Below are 20225 nucleotides of genomic sequence, written 5' to 3'. Positions count from 1 at the left end.
CCGTGGCAATACTGTATCGATACGCAGACGCCAAGTATCGATCTGTTATTACATATGTGTTGCTCAGTTTGTCTGCTTGACAATCCCAGTTTGCAGCAATACAATTGAAATGAGATGGACAAACGGAGAAATGCATCTATTTAGATGAAACAGATGTTGACAAAGTTTCCTTTTGGGGACATAGTTTGAAATTGGGAAAAAAAAGTTAATAAATTGCAATATAAAGAAGAATATTTAAAGGTCCCATGGCATGAACATTTCACTTTCTGAGGTTTTTTAACATTAATATCAGTTCCCCCAGCCTGCCTATGGTCCCCCAGTGGCTAGAAATGGTGATAGGTGTAAACTGAGCCCTGGGTATCCTGCTCTGCCTTCGAGAAAATGAAAGCTCAGATGGGCCGATCTGAAATCTCCTCCTTATGACGTCATAAGGGGAAAGGTTACCTCCAGTGCCCCCCCTGGCAGCTGAAGCGGGTAATTGCATTGTTTCATGGCATGACCAGCTATTTTATAAATTTAAATAACACAAAACAACTATATGGTGGTAGGTAATACATCTGATTTCATATAGGCTCTGCCTATCACCTGAGACCATTGTCGACGCATATGCAGGACGCAAAAAAACCCAAACTTTCTGTTGCACTAGTCTGGACATCTTACCGTGCCAACGTTGTAATAAAGGTTTCCTAAATGCCATGTATATAAATTTGCTGTCAACTTACTAATTGATTGCATGTTTTGTGTAGATTTGGACTTTTATACGTTTCATTCCACATTGTTTAAACGGCGAAGTGGATCTCCTGATCGCTGTGGATTACTTTTTTTTGTCATTGGATTACGGCAAAATACGGATCTTTTTTCTTAACGTGTCTTAACGTTTTATGGTGTGACTGCGCTTGGTTTCTGCGTTTGGATAGGCATCTCAACAGACCGGAGGTCCAACACTGATTGTTCACGGTTACATTTTAGTTGAATTTAAGTGTCGGGGCAGTTTGCCACCGTCTGTCTATTGTGTTCCAAGACAGCCGTGCCGCGATTGGATTTCATGAGGGCGAGTTGTTAAATTGTTACAATGTAATTTAAAATCGACTTTAAAAACAAACATATGTTTATTTAGCATGTTTGTTTTGTCCATATGTGCTCGTGCTGTGTTCCCCAAGTGGTAGGCCAGGTCTCAGCTTCTACAATGAGTTTTTGTTTTTTTTTGCCCCCCCCCCCGGCTCGAATGTCAAACTCCGCTTATGTACATGCATCACCTTCAACTCTTAAATCTCAGTATTGGCGGTTCTAGACCATTTCAAATGGAGGCAGAGGCGGATTGGCCATCTGGCAATTCTGGAAAATGCCAGAGGGACCAGACCATTTTTTAAACAGGCAGACAGCGCAGATTTTTATTGCTTGCACGATTTCACTATGGTTATAATAATAATACTAATAATTATTATTATAATAATAACAATAACAATAATAAATATTAAGCATTTGGCCAGTCGGCAACGGCCTAGTCCCGAGATGGGCCGACCGACCCATCCAGAAGTTACTCAAATTGGGACGTTCAGTCAAAATCAAGCACGTCACCTTCAAACGGGATCTCCATTTGCAGGGTTCAGGCTGTACCGGACCCTCCCGGTGATCATGCTGCTCTGGGGGACCGGCTGCGCAGCGAGAAGCCACTGCTGACGGGCGCAGAGCTTCGCCGGAGCTCCGACTGCTGTCTGTCCGCGCGGCCGTATCCGGCCCATGTCCCAGATGTGAAAGCCCCCTTACTGGACTACCGAATATAATAATATTCCATTTTATTATGGATTTTGAATTGTTACCTGCCACCAGAATTTTGTGATTTCCTTGCCATAAATATAGACGTTTTTACCATAAATTGGTGCCTACAAATGTATCAGAATGCAGGAATTTAAGTCTTTTACCCTCAAAACTTTGTGTTCCCCCAAAGGCCAATTCTGAGCAAGGAAAAACCCTGAAGTATAATCACAGCCATAAAAACATATTTAAATTGCAGAATTAGAGAGTTAAAACAGATGAAAAGATGGAGAACAAGACAGACAATGTGTACAGCGTCAACAGAGAGAAACACGGACAATCGAACAGACAGACAGTGACAACAAAGAACAACATACTGTAGAGAATGACAGTAACAACATACAAACGGCATAAACGGGCAGTATGTTTAAATTATTTATAAACGTGTGCTCTTTAAAAAGTAGTAAGCATTGTTTGCCAGTTACTTACATTAAGTGTTTAAAAATCTGTTACATAAGGTACTGCTTATATTATTTCACCATATGTACACAAATGTAATTAGTGAATGCACATGTTCGTGGGTGGGGCTGCATGGGCGTGGTGATGTGGGCTGGTGGGCGTGGTGATGTGGGCTGGTGTGGCTACAGTGCCAGGGCTGGATTTTTGTCCCAGTCGGCCCCTGAATGGAGGGGCCAGGCTGGGGTTACATATCGATTTCAGGGGAACCAAATATATTAATCAACTCCCCATAGATTTGGTTCTACAAAAGACTACTGATAAACATATAACAATAAACACAAGAATACTCAATCAGTGTTAACCTACATTTCATATATAATTGCACATTAATAATATCCCCTTTTTGGGGATAAAGGTGGGGTTAAAGATGTATAAATATTTGCCACAGTTAGGGGGGCCAGAGGGGGGTTCGATGCTTAATATAACAGGGGCACTGGCCACCCTTGGCTTCCTCCTAGAACCGCCACTGTCAGTATATCACTCCGCCTTGAGATTCATAACCGGTCATGGTACACACATCATTGTATTTTTATAAAAATATTGGATGGTCTTCTCTCCAAGAAAGACATGATTCTCACTGGAATCTCTTTATCTATAAGGCTCTTTTTGGAAAACTGCCATCTCACTAGGGGTGTTTCAACGAATCATTGCATCAATGGCACTTGTTGATTTTCCACTTGCTGCTTTTTTTTGCCTTTTGTCTGTTGTCTGCTGTGTTCAGACGCCGCTACATTCCGGAAGTGTCTTTTTTTAAGAGCAGTTACAACCAAAAGAGGAGTTCATATATATTTGACTGCTTGAATTTGTTGATGAAAACCATGTGTAGCAATATATGATAATATTAAGGAGGTGCCGCATCGTGATATTGAATCGGATCGACTCGTTTACAGGAAAATCATTATCGAATCGTGAGAGCACTGAAGTTTCACTCCCCCTACATCTTACCTTACAGAACTTCTCTGTTCCTTAGAGGGACATTATCAGACTCGCTCTGCTGACTGGCTTTTACATCATGTTTCATGAACTCGGTCTGAACTTGGAAAAAATGCTTTTAGTTTTAGTGCACCCGACTCCTGGATCAAATTACAAAATTACTTTCTTAAAATCAACTCAATTGTGCCGTTCGGTCAATGTAGAAATCTGGTTTTAAAACTGCAAACTTCTACTTGTAACTGCTTTACATAATTGTATTTTCTTATGCATTGCTATTATCCGAATGCATTTATCAAATCATTTTACAATTCTGAATGTTTTGAATGTCTTTCTGTTTCTTATGATTGTACTTTCTGTGTTGTTGTTCTGTATTTGTCTTTGTAATCGGTCTCGATGACAATGAAAATGAGGGTCGCCCCTCAATGATCTCACAGTGAAGACAGTACAGACATCACAGTGAAAATGAACGTCATGGTGTGCCCTGCTTCACCCTGCTACGCCATGAACTACTACAGCAACTACCATTTCTAGTCAAAGTTCCATTATCTTTGTTGTGACTACTATTGCCGCTGTTCATCGCACCCCCAACTGGCACCGTCACACAACCGCCAACCAAGAGCCTGGGTCTGTCCCAGGTTTCTCCCTAAAAGGAAGTTTTTCCTCGCCACTGTCGCACTAAATGCTTGCTCTTGGGGGAATTATTGGAATTGTTGGGTCTTTGTAAATTATAGAGTGTGGTCTAGACCTACTCTATCTGTAAAGTGTCTCAAGATAACTCTTGTTATGATTTGATACTATAAATACAATTGAATTGAATTGAATAAAATGTGTGGAGCTGTGGAGTGGGTCCGCAAACATACAGAGGGCCCTATTTTAACAATTCACGGCGTGAAGCCCATGGCGCAGGTGCGTTTAGGGCGTGTCCAAATCCACTTTGGCTAGTTTGAAATTGCTAGTCAAAAAGGTTGTACTTAGTGTCTTCATTAAGGTGTGTTTTGGGCGTAACATGCAATAAACCAATCAGAGAGTCATCTCCCATTCCCTTTAAAAGCCAGGCACGTTTGTACCTTGGCGCATTGCTATTATGATGCCGGATTTGCACCGTAATATTTTAATTTGTAATCTTTTGCATGTTTGTGTGCTGCTGCGCTTCCCTGTGTGTGTGTGTGTGTGTGTGTGTGTGTGTGTGTGTGTGTGTAACAAGCATAGTGTGCGCGCGCAGTGCACGAGCCTAGGCGCATTTTACTAATTTGCTGTTAAAATAACAATGAAATAACTATTGACTTTAGACCAGGTTTTTGTTGGTCAATGGCGCGATCACTTCCCGCTGCCTCAAGATAGCAATACGCCAAGAATGCACCTGAACACACCTCCCTGTAAGACCAGCACGCCCATGGGCGCACAGATGGGCGCAGGTGCATTTGCTATTTAAACGACGCGGGCGCTGGCGGGAAATTGACAACTGCGTCGGTCTTAAACTAGCAAAGACACTTGCGTCGGGCTTTGCGCTGCGCCGGGTGCAAGATAGGGCCCTAAAAGACTAATGAGTCAGCACTTTTGACTGTGTCATTGTGAATACTTCAGCTAAATAAAAAAATGTATGTTAAGCTCTCTTTGTAAAAGATTGAACCGTATCTAACTCATGAATAAAACTGAAGAAAAAAAATATGTCATTGTGTAACTTATTTGTTTCAGCTCTGTCATGAAGTTGCATCATGCATGTTGAATATCTCTCATCCCCTGCACTATTCCCCTTGTTCTCTGTCACTGTCTGCATTCTCCACAATGGAGAATATGTAATTTGCCTTTTTTACCCTCAGCACTTTGAACAAAACCATGACTAACGGCAAAGAAATTCCCATCGCTCCTCAAACAACCAAGACAAAGTCATTCTAAATCTATACAAAAATACAGGATGCTGTCTCTTATATTTTAGGCTTATGATTAATCTAAATGTTCATTATTTCTAACACAGTCATTTCTTAAGATAAGTCACTGTTTTACATCGTGTTCATTGTGCAGCAAAGTCGATCACAGCCAAGCGTAAAAACCAAATGCGTCGACGTTTTGCTGTGGAAAATGTGCCTGCATGGAGAACAGAAGTTAAAAATGTGCTCCCCTCCAGATGCTTTCTAATGCAAAATCTGTGGTAATGTGCAGGTAGAGAGAAGCACTGGCCTGTGTGTGTGTGTGTGTGTGTGTGTGTGTGTGTGTGTGTGTGTGTGTACACGTGAGTATCGGTGTATCTGTATGTGTGTTTTGTCTCTCTCAAAGCCAGTCAGCAAACACACACAGATTCTCCGTTAGGTACTACACAATGTAAATATGTCTCACACCACACTAAAGCATGACGCATGACACACACACACACACACACACACACACACACAATCTTAGTTCTGCTTTGCATGCTTGGAGTTAACTTGCGATTAGATCGCACTGAGATCTAATCGTTCTTTGATCTCAGGTTTTAGCTGTGTCAGAAAACACTCAGTAAGTATTCATACGCATACATACAAGGGCATTTTCTGGCACTTAATCACCCTGACACACACACACACACACACACACACACACACACACACACACACACACACACCATCTGTATTAGCACATCATGTTAAACTGTTAAAACTAAGCAGGAGGGACAGTTTTCTTCCCATTAAAACATGGTAATAGTTACTAAAGTAAAGGAAGCCACTATAGTACATACATAGAGAGCATAATACACAGAGGACCGTTCTCTTTGTTTGATTTGTGCGTCTTTCCCTCCCTCTCTCGCTGCATCAGCCCAGCAGGAAACAAGATAAGCGTTTGCGTTATCTTTCTGCTCGCCATCTCAGCTAATCTATCGGTTTTGTCTGGAGCGCGGACGCCGTTCAGTTCTGGCCTCGGCGACCGGGAGAGATGGAGAGATGATGAAGAGATGATGTGAGATGTGTGTGTGTGCCCGTAAGGGGGTCAGCCCTATGCTCCCACAGCCCAATGTTCCCACAGCCCTATGTTCCCACATTTCATTAGGGTTACATTCCATCTGTAGTCCATTGCTACTGGATAATAGGTTGGGTGTAATTGGCTACCAAATTGGAAGAAAGGTGGATACAATGTTATACAAATTTATGAAAAATGAAATGTGGGAACATAGGGCCTTAATTTAGCAAAACCTCTTAGAAATGTGGGAACATAGGCATGCTCCCCCTATAAGACTTACAGACATTATTGTCAGCGTTGCCATTTCCTGTGACATTCCAACTGTTCACTTTCAGTGAAATGGGCTAATCTAAGAAACACTTTTGCCTTGGTGTGAATGTAGTTATTTCAACACCATTAGCGTCACTGGGATTTTTCCCAGATACATCAAGTCTACAGTCTAGAACAGGGGTCTTCAACGTTTTTTAAGCCAAGGACCCATTATCTGAGAGAGGGTCGGATCAGGGACACCCTACTACATATTTTATCAAATTTAGTTGCATATTAAACTGGGCCTACAATAAAAGCCTAAAGCTTTAATACATACCTTTTTAGTGCATAGAAAACTAAGCTATTAAAATAATTGTTGGTATGATTTTATAAATCATGTTTTAGTGTTAAATATGTGACAGTGAATCCTTAGGATGAACTGTATCTGTGGATCTTAGTGACAACATTACCTACAGGCCAGTATCATCAATGTCTTACAAATAGGCTGATTTATAATAGTATGTTGGATTCATGTTAAGACATTTTAATTAATTGTTTTACCTTCAAAAGTTGCAAAGGAACTTCCTTCATTCATTTTGCCAGATAATGGTCTAGTACCAAAAATGTTGCCGACTATTTAATTACTATAACTATACATTTTTTGCAAGTTAGGTAGTGGGTGGGAGTTTCTTTGCAACTTTTGACCTACTTATCCCCTTTCGAGGCACCAGTCTCACGTTATAGATGTGCAAAGTATTTTTCTGCACTGAAAAAACGTAAAAAAAAATGTAGAATAAAACCAATCCTGGTTCAGGAACACCCATTATCTCAAAAATAGTATACATGTAGGCATAAGCTAGATAGATAGATAGATAGATAGATAGATAGATAGATAGATAGATAGATAGATAGATAGATAGATAGATAGATAGATAGATAGATAGATAGATAGATAGATAGATAGATAGATAGATAGATAGATAGATATGTGGATAAGTAGGTAGATAGATAGATAGATAGAAATATAGATAGATAGATAGATAGATAGATAGATAGATAGATAGATAGATAGATAGATAGATAGATATTGAATCACCTACTTATTTTGAGTAGGGTCTTCCTTAAAACTAATACATTTGAAAATAAAATGTTCTTAAAAAGAATATTTCTGCACATTCACATTCAACTACCATGTACTTTGCCTTATTTTTGTTTTGATCTGTACAAACATCCCTTTAGAGTGTCTCCTCCGTTGCTTTCTCTCCGCGGTGTCTCATCACAATTTGTCCACTTTCTTTCTGCAGCGGGTGCTGCATCAAAGCACAGCATGGGGGGGGGCTGACAAAAGGAAATGGTAGTTCCTATCCATAAGGAGTCCAGTAACACACACGCACACGCACACGCACACACACACACAAGCAGCGAGGAAGATCTAACAGCGTCTGTGGCGCTCGCCCACATAAATGTCCGCTTGGCTCTGCTCTGATCATATAATTGCTCTGTGCACACCTCTCTCTCTCTCTCTCTCTCTCTCTCTCTCTCTCTCTATCTCTCACACTCTCACACACACACACACACACTTAAAACCTGGATATATACAGCGCCCACACACACAGTCACTGTTTAATATGACACGAAGCAGACCATTTACACATGCAGGTATTCCTGTGAGTGTGCGCGCACACACGTACACGGCAAATGCCAAACAAAAACTCCCACCGGCTCAACCACACAGTCAGTACGCTGAAAACGAGAGAGACACAGGCGTGCAGAAAGAAAAAGGTGAATGGAGAGAAAGCTAAAGATGAGACTGAGCGAGGAGTGCAGTAAACACTCTGAAACCCACCCTCGCCAAGCTTTACAAAAGATGGAATTTGCTCTCACCAAATAACAAATTCAACACAAATGTGGTATTTTTACTCATCGCCTTTTATCTTTTTTGAATCTGTCTGATTCACTGAATCACTTTTCTATTCCGTTGGAGGTTTTGCAGCAAAATTACTTACGGGGAGGACTTTATGTGGGTGTTGGGGTGGCCTGGAAGACATTTTGGCAAGTTCCTTTCACCACGTCAATAAATGCCTTCCAGCTACAGGCTATTGTTCTGTAAATGACCCAGACTGTTGACCGCCAAGCAGGAATACTATTACTTGTATATATAACATGTCTTACTACTGCCAGTATATGAACCGATCATAAATGGGCCCCAATATGTTCATTTTAACATTTTGCATCTTTTTGTGACAATCCAAGGCCCAATCAAATTTGACGTATTTTTCTATAAATATAAGTTAATATTTAAAAATAAGTTCCATACTAGTACAATAAACTAAACATTTTAGGTATTATTTATTAAAGGTATAGTTTGGTATTTTAGGAATTGTGCATATGTGATTTCTTAGATGAGAAGACTGATACCAATCTCATGTCTGTACAGTAAATATGTACAGTGATGCTTTGCCCAGCAGCAAGTAGATGAGCCAGCAGCTAGTTAGCTTAGCTTAGCACAAAGACTGGAAACGGGGAAACGGTTAGCCTGGTTCTGTCTTAAGGTAACAAAATCCACCTATAAGCACATATAAAGCTCACGAATTAACAAGGTAAGCTATATCCTGTTTGTTTAATCTGTACAAAACCCAAAGTGTAAAAACAACACTTATTGGGTTTTAAATGTGCTGGGCTATTTCTTGTTGGGAATATTAACATTCTGTAGTCGCTGCAGGTTGCTTGATAATTTCTCCAAGGCCAAAAAAGGGGGGATTTTGTCACTTTTGGACAGCATTCAGCTTTGGAGACAAAGAGGACTGCTGTAACAGGTGAAGTCATGGCTGAAAACCCAAAGAAGCGGCCACGAAAATGTTTCAGTCAGTGATTGCAGTGTTTCCTTTAGGATTTTTTTTTTTAGCAGTGGGGGGGCAGGTCTGTCCGGTCTGGTGGAGCTGTTCGTTTAATAGTCGACTCGGAAGAAAGCGAAAGTTTTGACAATAAACTACATCAACACAACAGTATATGGAGTTAAACTGGACGGGCCCAATAACCTCTGAATAGTTCTACTTGTTGTTAAATTGCAATGTGAGCGGCAGAATTACGTTGGCAGGATCATTTAAAAGGCAACCGCGACTACATTGTGCGTCTGCCCTATTGCTGATACCATGGCGGCAGAAATTTTGCCATGACGGGCCGCCACTACAAAATCAACATAGAGGAAACACTGGATTGTACTGCTAAGAAAAAACCTACATGTTCAGCAGAAGGACTAAAATCCCCCAAAAAGAAATTGACAGACGGCGAAGATAAACATGGATAACCATTGGCATGGCTTTTCATAGTTAAAGAGCGCTGAAAAAGGAAAAAGGGACTGAGGTCAGACACGGACGTCGCCTTACTGCTTTTAAACAGGTTAGTAATGTTTTATTGTAACAGATGATTGCCATTTCTGTACTCAACCTAAATGAAATTGTTCTACAAGCAACTGGGTGGAGAAGGGGTGGTAGAGCATGCTTAGTCCTTGTCCCTTTGCTTCATGTCATTCTCTCTCTCTCTCTCTCTCTCTCTCTCTCTCTCTCTCTCTCTCCCTTTTCACATCTTCAGCTGTCCTATATAATAAAGGACTAAAATTCCCAAAAAAAGATTTCCTAATGGGAGCGTCAGGTGAATAAGCGTGTTTCACAAATTGCCAGACTATTCCTTTCAGGACTGTGTGGGTGGATCAGATGGCAATAACCAACAACCAATCTGATTCAGGGGCACCCTCGTAGCTCACGTGGTAGAGCATGCCCCCCCATGTACCAAGGCTTAGTCCTTACCGCAGCGGCCACAGGTTTGATTCTGACAGTGGCCCTTTGCTGCATGTCATCCCCCTCTCTTTCCCACTTCCCTGCCTTAATCCGTCCTATGAAATAAGGGCAATAAAAGCCCAAAAAATAAAGAAATACAAAATACAAATCTGATCCAAATGTTGCTAAATCCTGATTGGAGCCAGGGAGTATGTGCATGACCTTTTTACAACTGAGCACCGTCCAAGACAAACCAGGGAGAAGAGCACATAGAAAAACATAAATATGCAAAGCTCTCATGTTAAAAAAAAATCATTCTAAGAAGAAAAATAGGGCCTTTAAAGCTCTAAAGTTATTTTTACACAGTAGTAGGTGAAAACCCTGTGATGCCATTCTTAGATGTGGGTGTAATTACAAAAGGATTTCTAAAGGATTGCTATGGTTGCCCTTAAATTCCCTCCATTAAACCGCCAGCACCTACACTCTCACTTATACAAGCAAGCAAAATAGTAAGGCAGGATTACATTACAGGGGAATCAATTCTAAATGGATTGTTAGAATTGGATGACCTGAGTTTGCTAAAAAGTTTGTAAGTAATTTTCTGTGTTTTTATCACTTTCAGGACTTGGCAGGCTGCATGACAATGACATTATAAATGCTGTTGGTAATATTTATAATTACAGAACCTCTTATAAAACTGCAGATCAAATATTCAGTGCATCGTACAGAGAGGCAAAGTCCCTCCCCTTCTGGGGGATCCCATGGGACCTTATTTCGGAAAACATGCATGGTAGTGAACGGGGGGAGAAAAATCATTTTTTGATGTGTATTACCACTTTTCTGTGACTCGGTGGTAACAATTGTGTATATCGACAATATTAGACCACAAGTTATCGTTACTGTTAAAAAAAAATCAGTCACAATGTGTAGCTTAGTAGGTGGCTGTGATGAAGTAGTAGTAGTCCATATGGCCGTAGATGCGAGGAAAGAAACGTGAAAACTATCATCAGGTATTCCCTCAACTAAGCCCAGGTAACCAGTTGTTTTAGATCAGCTCAAAACAAAATGTTACCTGGTTGCTGACGTAGTTGATAACTATGTAACTGGAAGCAGTTTCATATAGAGCTTCGATAGCTCACTGCGTAGAGCTGCAGACTCTGGTGTATTACTCGAGCTATTATATTTAGGCTATACGACAAGATCGAAACCATCTCGACCCGAACTTGATTGATTATATTGTTTTTAGATCTTTTTTTGTTTTTTGTAGGTGGCTGTGATGTGGTGATTACTTAGACAAACATTGCGACAGTAGATCTGGGAAACGATTTGAAAATCGGCAGTAATATGTTTGTGATTGTGTGACGAATCTGGTGACAGAGGCGGACCACATCGGTACCTGTTAGGTAAACACAACATACGGAAACCAGTTAGTGTGGAAACCAGTAGGGCTACACCGGTTATAAACAGTGATGTTAACTGCATAGCGTTAGGAGCAACGGAGCGTTATAAAGTTTCCTCAATTACTAGTATTAGTACCAGCTAATCAAGCTGACCTGCTAAACTGTCTACTACTAACCTTACGTTACTTAGCAAGTTACTAAGTTAACTGCCACCTGTCTTTGTCAGGTCCGTGTTTGCATGAGGAAATAGGAACAAAGTTAAACATGGAACGTTGACGTTACTAAATAACGTTAGCGTTAGTCAACTGACAAATATAATGTAGCTAGCTAGTTAACTGTTATATATTTAGCTAGCTAGCCAACATTATGATTGGTGCATGGTTCATATTCAAGGCTAAAGTTACATAACATGGATGTATTAAGAGAACTGGATACAGTGTACGGCGGGAAGCCCCGTACATTCCAATGAGAGTGCTCAAAAGCGCATAAAGCAAACATGGAGCTCGGATCTTCCGCATTGTTGGCCCATAACGCTGGTTGGCTCACAATGGATATGCGCACTAGCAACAATTTGTTTTTGTTGTCGTATCAACCGGTAGCAACATGCGCTTTCATGAGCTTCTCTCTCGTGTCTCTTACATCCACGGTAAACGTAGCTAGCGAACTCATGAACTTTCTGTTTCATTGTCTAAAATATTCACTAACATTAAACATTGTGTTTTCGTTATTCCTGGTCGTTTACATGCTTAGCTAAATAAACGATAGATGTATTTAGACAACCAAGGAGATGTAATTATTATGTCGTGCTACTAGCTAGCTAGCTAGTAGGTTAGCCTGCAGTTTGGTGAACAGAGCTTCTCTTAATACATCCATGGCTTTATCTTTCATCCATGCTACAGGCTTTACAGCATACAGCCCTCGGATGTATCGTAAGATAAGTGTTAAATGGCTCTTAAGGACATATAACATGTTTTCCAGTTTCAGCTGCTGGCATGCCACGGTCCATTATCTGCTAGATGACTTCTCCCTCTCAGACAGCAATGTCCTTGTCCTGTCCAGAGTTCATATTACTTGCCTGACTCTTTATTTGATCCAAAGATGATTAAAAACAATACTTTAAAATTGTAACTGTGCAAAAATTAAATTTGTTTTGTGATCAGTTTTCTGGTATATAAAATATACGCACTTTCATATAGCCTACTGTATGTAATATATAAACATTTGCTACTTATATGTAACCTTACACGTTTTGCTATTTCTTAATAAACCCTTCTATCGTTGATGTTGTACCGTCCGTCTCATATTTCGATATGAAAGGAAATTAAATGTTTTTATTATCACCAGGAGGTGAAAATTAGTGCCACCATACATATCGTTTAACTGTATTACAGACAACAGGACATACATATTGTATATAGCCAGTCATTGACATCAACAGTCAACGACAATGTTCATTATAATACTTCACTTTGCCATGTATTAATTAGTAATGCTTATCAAAATAAACGATGGATGTTTTGAGAAAACCAAGGCGATGTAATCACTATGTCTGTAATGTTATCTATGTACAGTGTTACCGTTCTCCCATGCTAGCTACCGCTGATGTTAGCTACTAGCCGATAGCCCTGGCAGTTTTGGGAAACGCTAATGACATTACATCCACGTAACAGGCTTTACAGCATACATACATACATACATCCATACATCCCTCGGATATATTATAAGATAATACCATGGATGTATTAATAGAACACATGGTGAATTACAGCCATTAGCTGCTGGAGCTACATCCATTAGACTATTACAACTACAGGACTCAAAACAGTCATATGAACATGCGCAGTGCAGGTGACGCAGGCGGGCGCAGTCCGCGGCTCTGCTCGCGCCCATTATGCGCATTCATCATGCCAAATTTAATAATTCTGGATTTGCTTCTAGTGAATGTTAAAAATGTTAAAAACGTGACGTTTTAAACAAGGACCCTTTACTTGTTCAGGCTGGTAAGTTGATATACCCCGAAAACAAATTATCCGCTGAAATATAGACGTCTCTTTCGCCATGCAAAGTCTATGTGAAAAGTCATGGGGTGGAGTGCCCATGGTGGCTTTTAGACTTGGCGCTCTTCCTGGGGGCTTGTTACATAAGGACAGTCTTAATGTAGGCACATAAACGGCAAATGTTAACGTTATCCCTGCTGACATTTTTAAAATTGTGAAACATATGCAAGTGTTATCTTAACTCGTGTCCAGTTGATATCTCATGAGGAAACTACATGTAAATAAAAATAAAAGTATTACTTTACCTTAAGTGCGTTTCGTTGGTTATTATCCACACTGTCTCTGCGTCGAGATGAGTTTGACGTTAGCACAGCCCCCCATGAAGTCAAACAATATCATTGGTCAAGATCGTTTCTGCCCGGCATGATTCATCCAATGATTGTGCAACATTCAATTAATTTGAATCTGCGTGCATTTTCTTGATATCTGAAGCACATAGACTAAAGAGACAATTTCTGTTTACATTTCTGGTTTTTCAACCATTTTAAGGTCTTACATCGCTACACGCCCAGATTATCAATGTTCACGTTGATGCTAGAAGCCTTGGTTGAACTGTTGAGCCCTAGCATCCCTTCCCAGTCTTTCACACATTGCATGTATTGCTAAATTAAAAAAATATATATATAGCACACTGTGTCCTCCCTGTCTTTATTCACCGTATATTACCTCAGCCCATTAAAAACACTTTGTTCCCTTTGACCTGTAGAAATTGGGGAGAGGCAAAATGATTTGAGGGATCATTAGACCTCACATTGACCTTGCATTTTGTTGAACACTGACTCACTTTGGGTCTTAATATTAAGATAAAATTGTTTTAACAATAATTTTAACTTCATAAGGAAAAGAACATGTATGCTACATATTCTATTTGAAGTACACCAAATACATTAAAAAGAGTTCTGTCCCGCATGCATATTAGTTTCTGACTGTGGGGAATTGGGAAAAACAGTAAAAACTTCCCCAAATTTCTGAATTGCTTATTTTCATGACATTCACTGAGCCTCGCCTAAAACAGTTTGGAGCTTGTATTGGAAGACTCCAACGTTTTTAAAGTGGATTAACAGCCTTTTATGAAAAGCCTACTCCTTCAGTTTTGAAATGAAATCACAGATAATTTCTCAAATAAGCATAATGTTGCAGATGTCCATACTGTTTGTCGGTAGGCACGACTTTCAAACTGAATGAGGGTTGGAACTAGCGAAACAAGTTAGGTTAGGTGGTGTGCAAGTTAGGCAAGCAGGTACATACTGTATTTGAGATACTGGTGTGCATTAATATTGATTTTCCACCCCTTATAAAAGTGTAGCATAGCTGTGGCACAGGCAATCCATTTAACTTATTAATGTTACACCTAAATGAAACACACATTGCCCAATATGTGCATCAATGCCTGTGTAACCATTGCAAGTCAATGGAAATTGTCGTGTAATTTCAGAGGCAGGGGTGGTCAGATCACCGAGGTCTTGGTGAGGCATTTAAGGTACAGGACATGCATGAATATTCATTCTACCCCACATAAGAGGGAAGCTCATACTCTGAGCTGTTTGTATGACATAGACAGGAACAAACATCAAAAGCCAGAGTGGACACAGTATAAGACATCACTGCAGACATCAGCAAAGTAAGCAGTCAATAGAAAAAGATGTTGGGCCATGAATCTGAAATAGGCCCATGGCCTCCACGGAAGTGAAATGAGGCAAGAACATCAGATGCCCCCTAAAATATTAGGATGGTGAAGATGTAGGCTTACCCAGGCTGCAGGATGCCTGGCTCTCTGTGTACTGTATCATCATCCTGTAGGCCTATAGGGTTGTGGTCCTATGTGATATGAACTGTGGCTGCACGATTCTTTTGTCAACTAATTCACCAGACCAAAACATGATTATATAGTGATGAGCATATCACAGACTTGGACTAAAATAGACATCATGTACATCCAAGGCTTGTAGTTTAGGTTGACTCTTGTCTCTTATGCATTCCCATAACTGAAGCTATGGCTTTGTTTCCACAAATATTTAGGTGAAAGAATGTTTATTTTTACAAAGACAGATCTAAAAAAGCATCTTTGTCCGCATTGGCCCCAGTGGTGATTTGGTGCGGTACAGCTTTTTAAGCTTGTGTGCTGCCAAGTTGTTTTACTGTTTGTATTACCATAAATATGCTTGCAAAATATTACAGTAGTGTAGTTTCTAATATAATTACATTGATCCAACTATAATTGAGAACAATTGCTTGTGGGTTTTTGCTGTGGAGTTGTTGAGGCCATGCAGTGAGGGTTCATGTCAGCCTCATTCAATGCATTAAACGGGTATGGCTGGTCCTACCTGTCTCAGTACCTCTGTTAACCCCTCTTCAAATAACTGCAAAGCTAAATATAAGTCCTACTCTATGGCTAGAATTTAGTAGACTTGCATTAAGAGATACTGGACATGATGATGTTTGACAGCGATTAAAACACTAACACACAGTATGTATGAGACCACACTGAATAAGCTAAAATGGACCCTACATTATACCAATATTTACCGTCTGAAGAGTCTCTGATGCATATATTGGATAGTTAATTGTAAATATTGTCAAATGTTTTTACAAAGTAAACATACAGTACATTAATGGGATAAGTCTGTAGATATATTGAATAGTTGCTTTTAATCACTATAAAGTATTGTTTGTATAAAGTAAACATGATATATTAATGATTAAAGTACAGTATATTAGATAGTTTCTTTTTAACACTATACAATATTGTTTATATAAAGTAAACCCTTATACATTTACGGGGGAAAGCCTGTAGACATATTGAAGAGTTGATTGTAATTACTGATAAATAATGTTTATATAAAGTAATGACTATAAAATAATGGTTCTGCAAGTTATTATAACATATTGTTTTTTGTACAGTAAAAAAACAGTATTAAACAGGAATTTACTATAAATTGACTGGATAATCATGTAAAATAAATGCCTAAAACTTTTAAGATACTATTAATGGGCTGTCAAATAGGGTAATTTTACATTAATTTTGACATGATTTTTGTGTGTTTTACATCCAGAAATCTGTACTTTAACAGGGAGTTATGTATGTATTATGTAATTTTAAGGTATTTTGCAATATTTTTCAGTGTTTATACAGATTTATACATGTTTAACATTCTAAATATGTTTTTTGATTACAATTCTCTTTAATTCTACAGTAGTTAGACTGTGTAAATACAGAAAATGTACAGTAGATATCTGTATTTTAAAAAGAAATTCTTTGTAGAATAACAAGGTTTTTTATTGTCATTTGACGGTAAGTGTTTGGCAACTTTTGCTGCCAGACTTTTTACCATTTTTTCACGATTGTTTTTTAACGTTTCTTTACATTAAATTGAAGGTTTAACTGTAAAAAAACAGAAAGATGCCTCAATTTTACACACCGTAAAATTATGGGGTTTTTGTTGTCTTTTTACATCAAATTCAATGTAATTTAACTTTCAAGACCATTAAGCAATGGAATTATCCTGTTAAACAACTATGTTATCTCATTATATCAATTTACAGACTAAAACCTTAATTTAATGGGGTTTTTTTTAAAATAAAAGTATTTTTCTGTATTTGTATGGCATTAACACTTAATGTAGAAAAAACGGAAAAAATCCGTAAAATTATACAGTGAATTCCAGTGAAATAACTTCTTTTTTTTTTTACAGTGTAGCTCAGCTATGTTCTACAACACGTGACGTTATCTTGCCTGATGTGTTTTATCCAGTGATGTTTTATCAGCCGAGAAGTGAAAGAACGACCAAGATTCGCCGCTAGTTTGAGTCACGCTATATCCCAGTACGAAACACACAGACACAGTAGCTTTAGCGAGACGTCACCCATGCGCCTTTGAGGTGAGTAGTCTTTCTAGGTTTGTCGTAGTACCACTTAGTTTTGTGTGAAACCGCTCAGTGAGCTACATAGCTTGTCTGCCACAATTTACCTCACCACGCTTTCTGCTCGGCTAGCTCGCTAGCCAGCTTAGCTCTGTTCCACAACACGTGACGTTATCTTACCGGATGTGTTTTAGCTAGCGTCTTTTTATCAGCCGAGAAGCGAAAGTACGGAGGAAGATCCGCCGCTGGTTTGAGTCACGTTACATCACGGTACGAAACACACAGACACCATAGCTTTAGCGAGACGTCACCCATGCGCCTTTGAGGTGAGTAGTCTTTCTAGGTTTGTCGTAGTACCACTTAGTTTTGTGTGAAACCGCTCAGTGAGCTACATATCTTGTCTCCAACCATTTACGTCACCTTGCTTGCTGCTCGATTAGCTCGCTCGCTAGCTAGCTAGCTAGCTCAACTATGTTCCACAACACGTGACGTTATCTTGCCTGATGTGTTTCATCCAGTGATGTTTTATCAGCCGAGAAGTGAAAGAACGAGCAAGATTTGCTGCTCGTTTGAGTAACGTTACATCCCAGTAAGATACACACAGACACCATAGCTTCAGCAAGACATCACCCACGCAACTTTGAAGTGTGTTGTCTTTCTAATGACGTATTTCTACAGTCTCATCTTTAACAATATCATATGGTTAATCCCAGGCTCAATTCAAACGGGATCAAAAATTAATTTGTCTTTCCCCATTTACTACCATTCATATTTTTTCCAAAATAAGGTACCATGGTGGTCCATCGTACAGGTAGGGACTTTGCCTCTCTATATGATGCTATGCAAACGGGAAGGCCCGTAGCCAGCCTACTGGAAGGGGGGGGGGGGACTTTTTGTGCTGGATTAGCATGTCTGCTGGTATCTTAACAAGCACACCTTTTGATGCACGGTAAAAATATTTACGACAATGTTGTCAAACTGCTTACCAAAATCATGTACCACCTTTTTCAGTCCAAACACACAGACAGACACGTGTTGCGTGCCAGTTAACACATTCACAGAAGTGGTGCATTTAAAAAGATTAGGGGCTTCGATTTGGTTTGGATCATTTTCATTTGAGGGGGATTTGAATAATTGGTCGTTGTTTTTTTAAAAAGACACACGTTTGTCACACATGCACCACTCACTATACAGTATCACACAAAGAATGATGGAGAGAGCACGTCAACCATCAATGACCCAATCAAACTCTCTCAAACTCTGTCGAGCCGATCATTGAGAAACAACAAATCGATCCCGAATAAAAGACCATCAGCAGATCTGTCATCAGCTGGCCAACGATACACAAATGAGCACAACAGCAGCAACAATGACAGCAAGCAGTCAGATGCGCTGGTCATTACACACCATCAGCAGAAAGAGGAGAGGCAAGGAAACAGATCTGAACTCAGAGATAGATAGAGTTTGGAGAGAAGTGTTTTCTGAGAAAAGACAGAGGGTGGTGATTGTGAAATCACGGGAGCGGGGAGTAGTATGAGAAAAAACAAGAGGTGGCATTATTGTTCAATTCGGGAGAGGACTGCAATGAAAAAGAATGACAGAAACTAAAAAAAAACTAAAACATAGGCAATATAAGTGAGAGACAGATAGGGCTGGGTACTGTTTTTCGATACCCGTACCAATACCAATCCTGTGACTTCAATACCGGTTCCTAAACGTGAGCCCCGTCTCTGTGCGTAACGTAGAGTTTTTCCTGCATACCTCTACGACGTGAGATGTTAGACAGCCTATCACAAACATTATTAGATCTTGGTAGAATCATGCTGCATGCTTATTGGCTCACTGATGCTGATGAGACTTACTCCTTAGGTATTGAAATTGGGTATTGAATGAAGAGGCATTTTTCGATACGTGACACTTTAGGGGCAATTCGGTCGGTGCCTAAAAAGTATGGAATTCCGTACCCAGCCCTAGAAACAGATCCTCAAAAAAGACGAAAGCCTGGGATCTTTCAAGACGAGAAAACAGCAACATTACATTGATTGGTAGCGCGTCTGTTGGCATCAAACACCAAGGCTGTTCATCCTACCTGAGTTCCTCTTGGAGATGTACTTGACGTCGTCACAGGCTCCCGAGGCGAGGAGGAGGAGGAAGAGGAGGGATAGAGTCTTCATCTCTCTAGTCTCCACTGGCACCTTCCGGAAACAGGACACAGTACGGACAGAGTTTTAGAGAGATAACACTCTGAACTCAGACTCAAGACCTTTTTCGAGACCTTTTTCTATTCAATCAAATTTTAGGTTACACTTTACTTGAAGGTATCTACATAAGAGTGACATGACACCGCCATGAACGTGTCATAAACATTATAAACAAGTCATAAATGTTTATGACATAACCCTTCTTTTATAGTAAGTGTCATTCGGTTTCTGTCATGACAAGTTATGGTTAGGGTTAGAGTTAGGGTTAGGGTTCATGTGTCATGACTGTGTCATGTGTTCATGACAGTGTCATGTCACTCTTATGTAGATACCTTCAAGTAAAGTGTTACCAAATTTGTAAGTGTAAAATCACCATTCAACATGGTCCCAGTGCACTTTAATATTAAAGGAACCCAGAATTAGCAGAGAGCAACAAGACAATTGAACAGCATTAAAGCAGTAATAATAAACAATACAAGGTCGGTTTTCAATCTAGATTTAAAAATGTCAACAAGCTTCTATAACATGAATTTGGAAGCCATTC

The 20225-nt window shown here is 39.7% G+C and overlaps 1 protein-coding gene across 1 annotated transcript in view; it reads right to left on the bottom strand.

Moving 5' to 3' along the window:
* The window catches only part of LOC144524676 (X-linked interleukin-1 receptor accessory protein-like 2), a 449564-nt gene extending 429893 nt beyond the window's left edge, over positions 1-19671 (bottom strand). The window contains 1 exon segment of the mRNA XM_078261101.1: positions 19570-19671. Within this exon segment, the coding sequence (XP_078117227.1) occupies positions 19570-19654 (85 nt within the window). The 5' untranslated portion in view covers positions 19655-19671.
* Positions 19672-20225: the final 554 nt, after the last annotated feature.

The sequence above is a fragment of the Sander vitreus genome, chromosome 10, assembly GCF_031162955.1.
Source record: "Sander vitreus isolate 19-12246 chromosome 10, sanVit1, whole genome shotgun sequence".
Taxonomy (NCBI): Eukaryota; Metazoa; Chordata; class Actinopteri; order Perciformes; family Percidae; genus Sander; species Sander vitreus.
The sequence above is the reverse complement of the archived record's forward strand: the minus strand, read 5'-3'. Positions and strand labels throughout refer to the sequence as shown.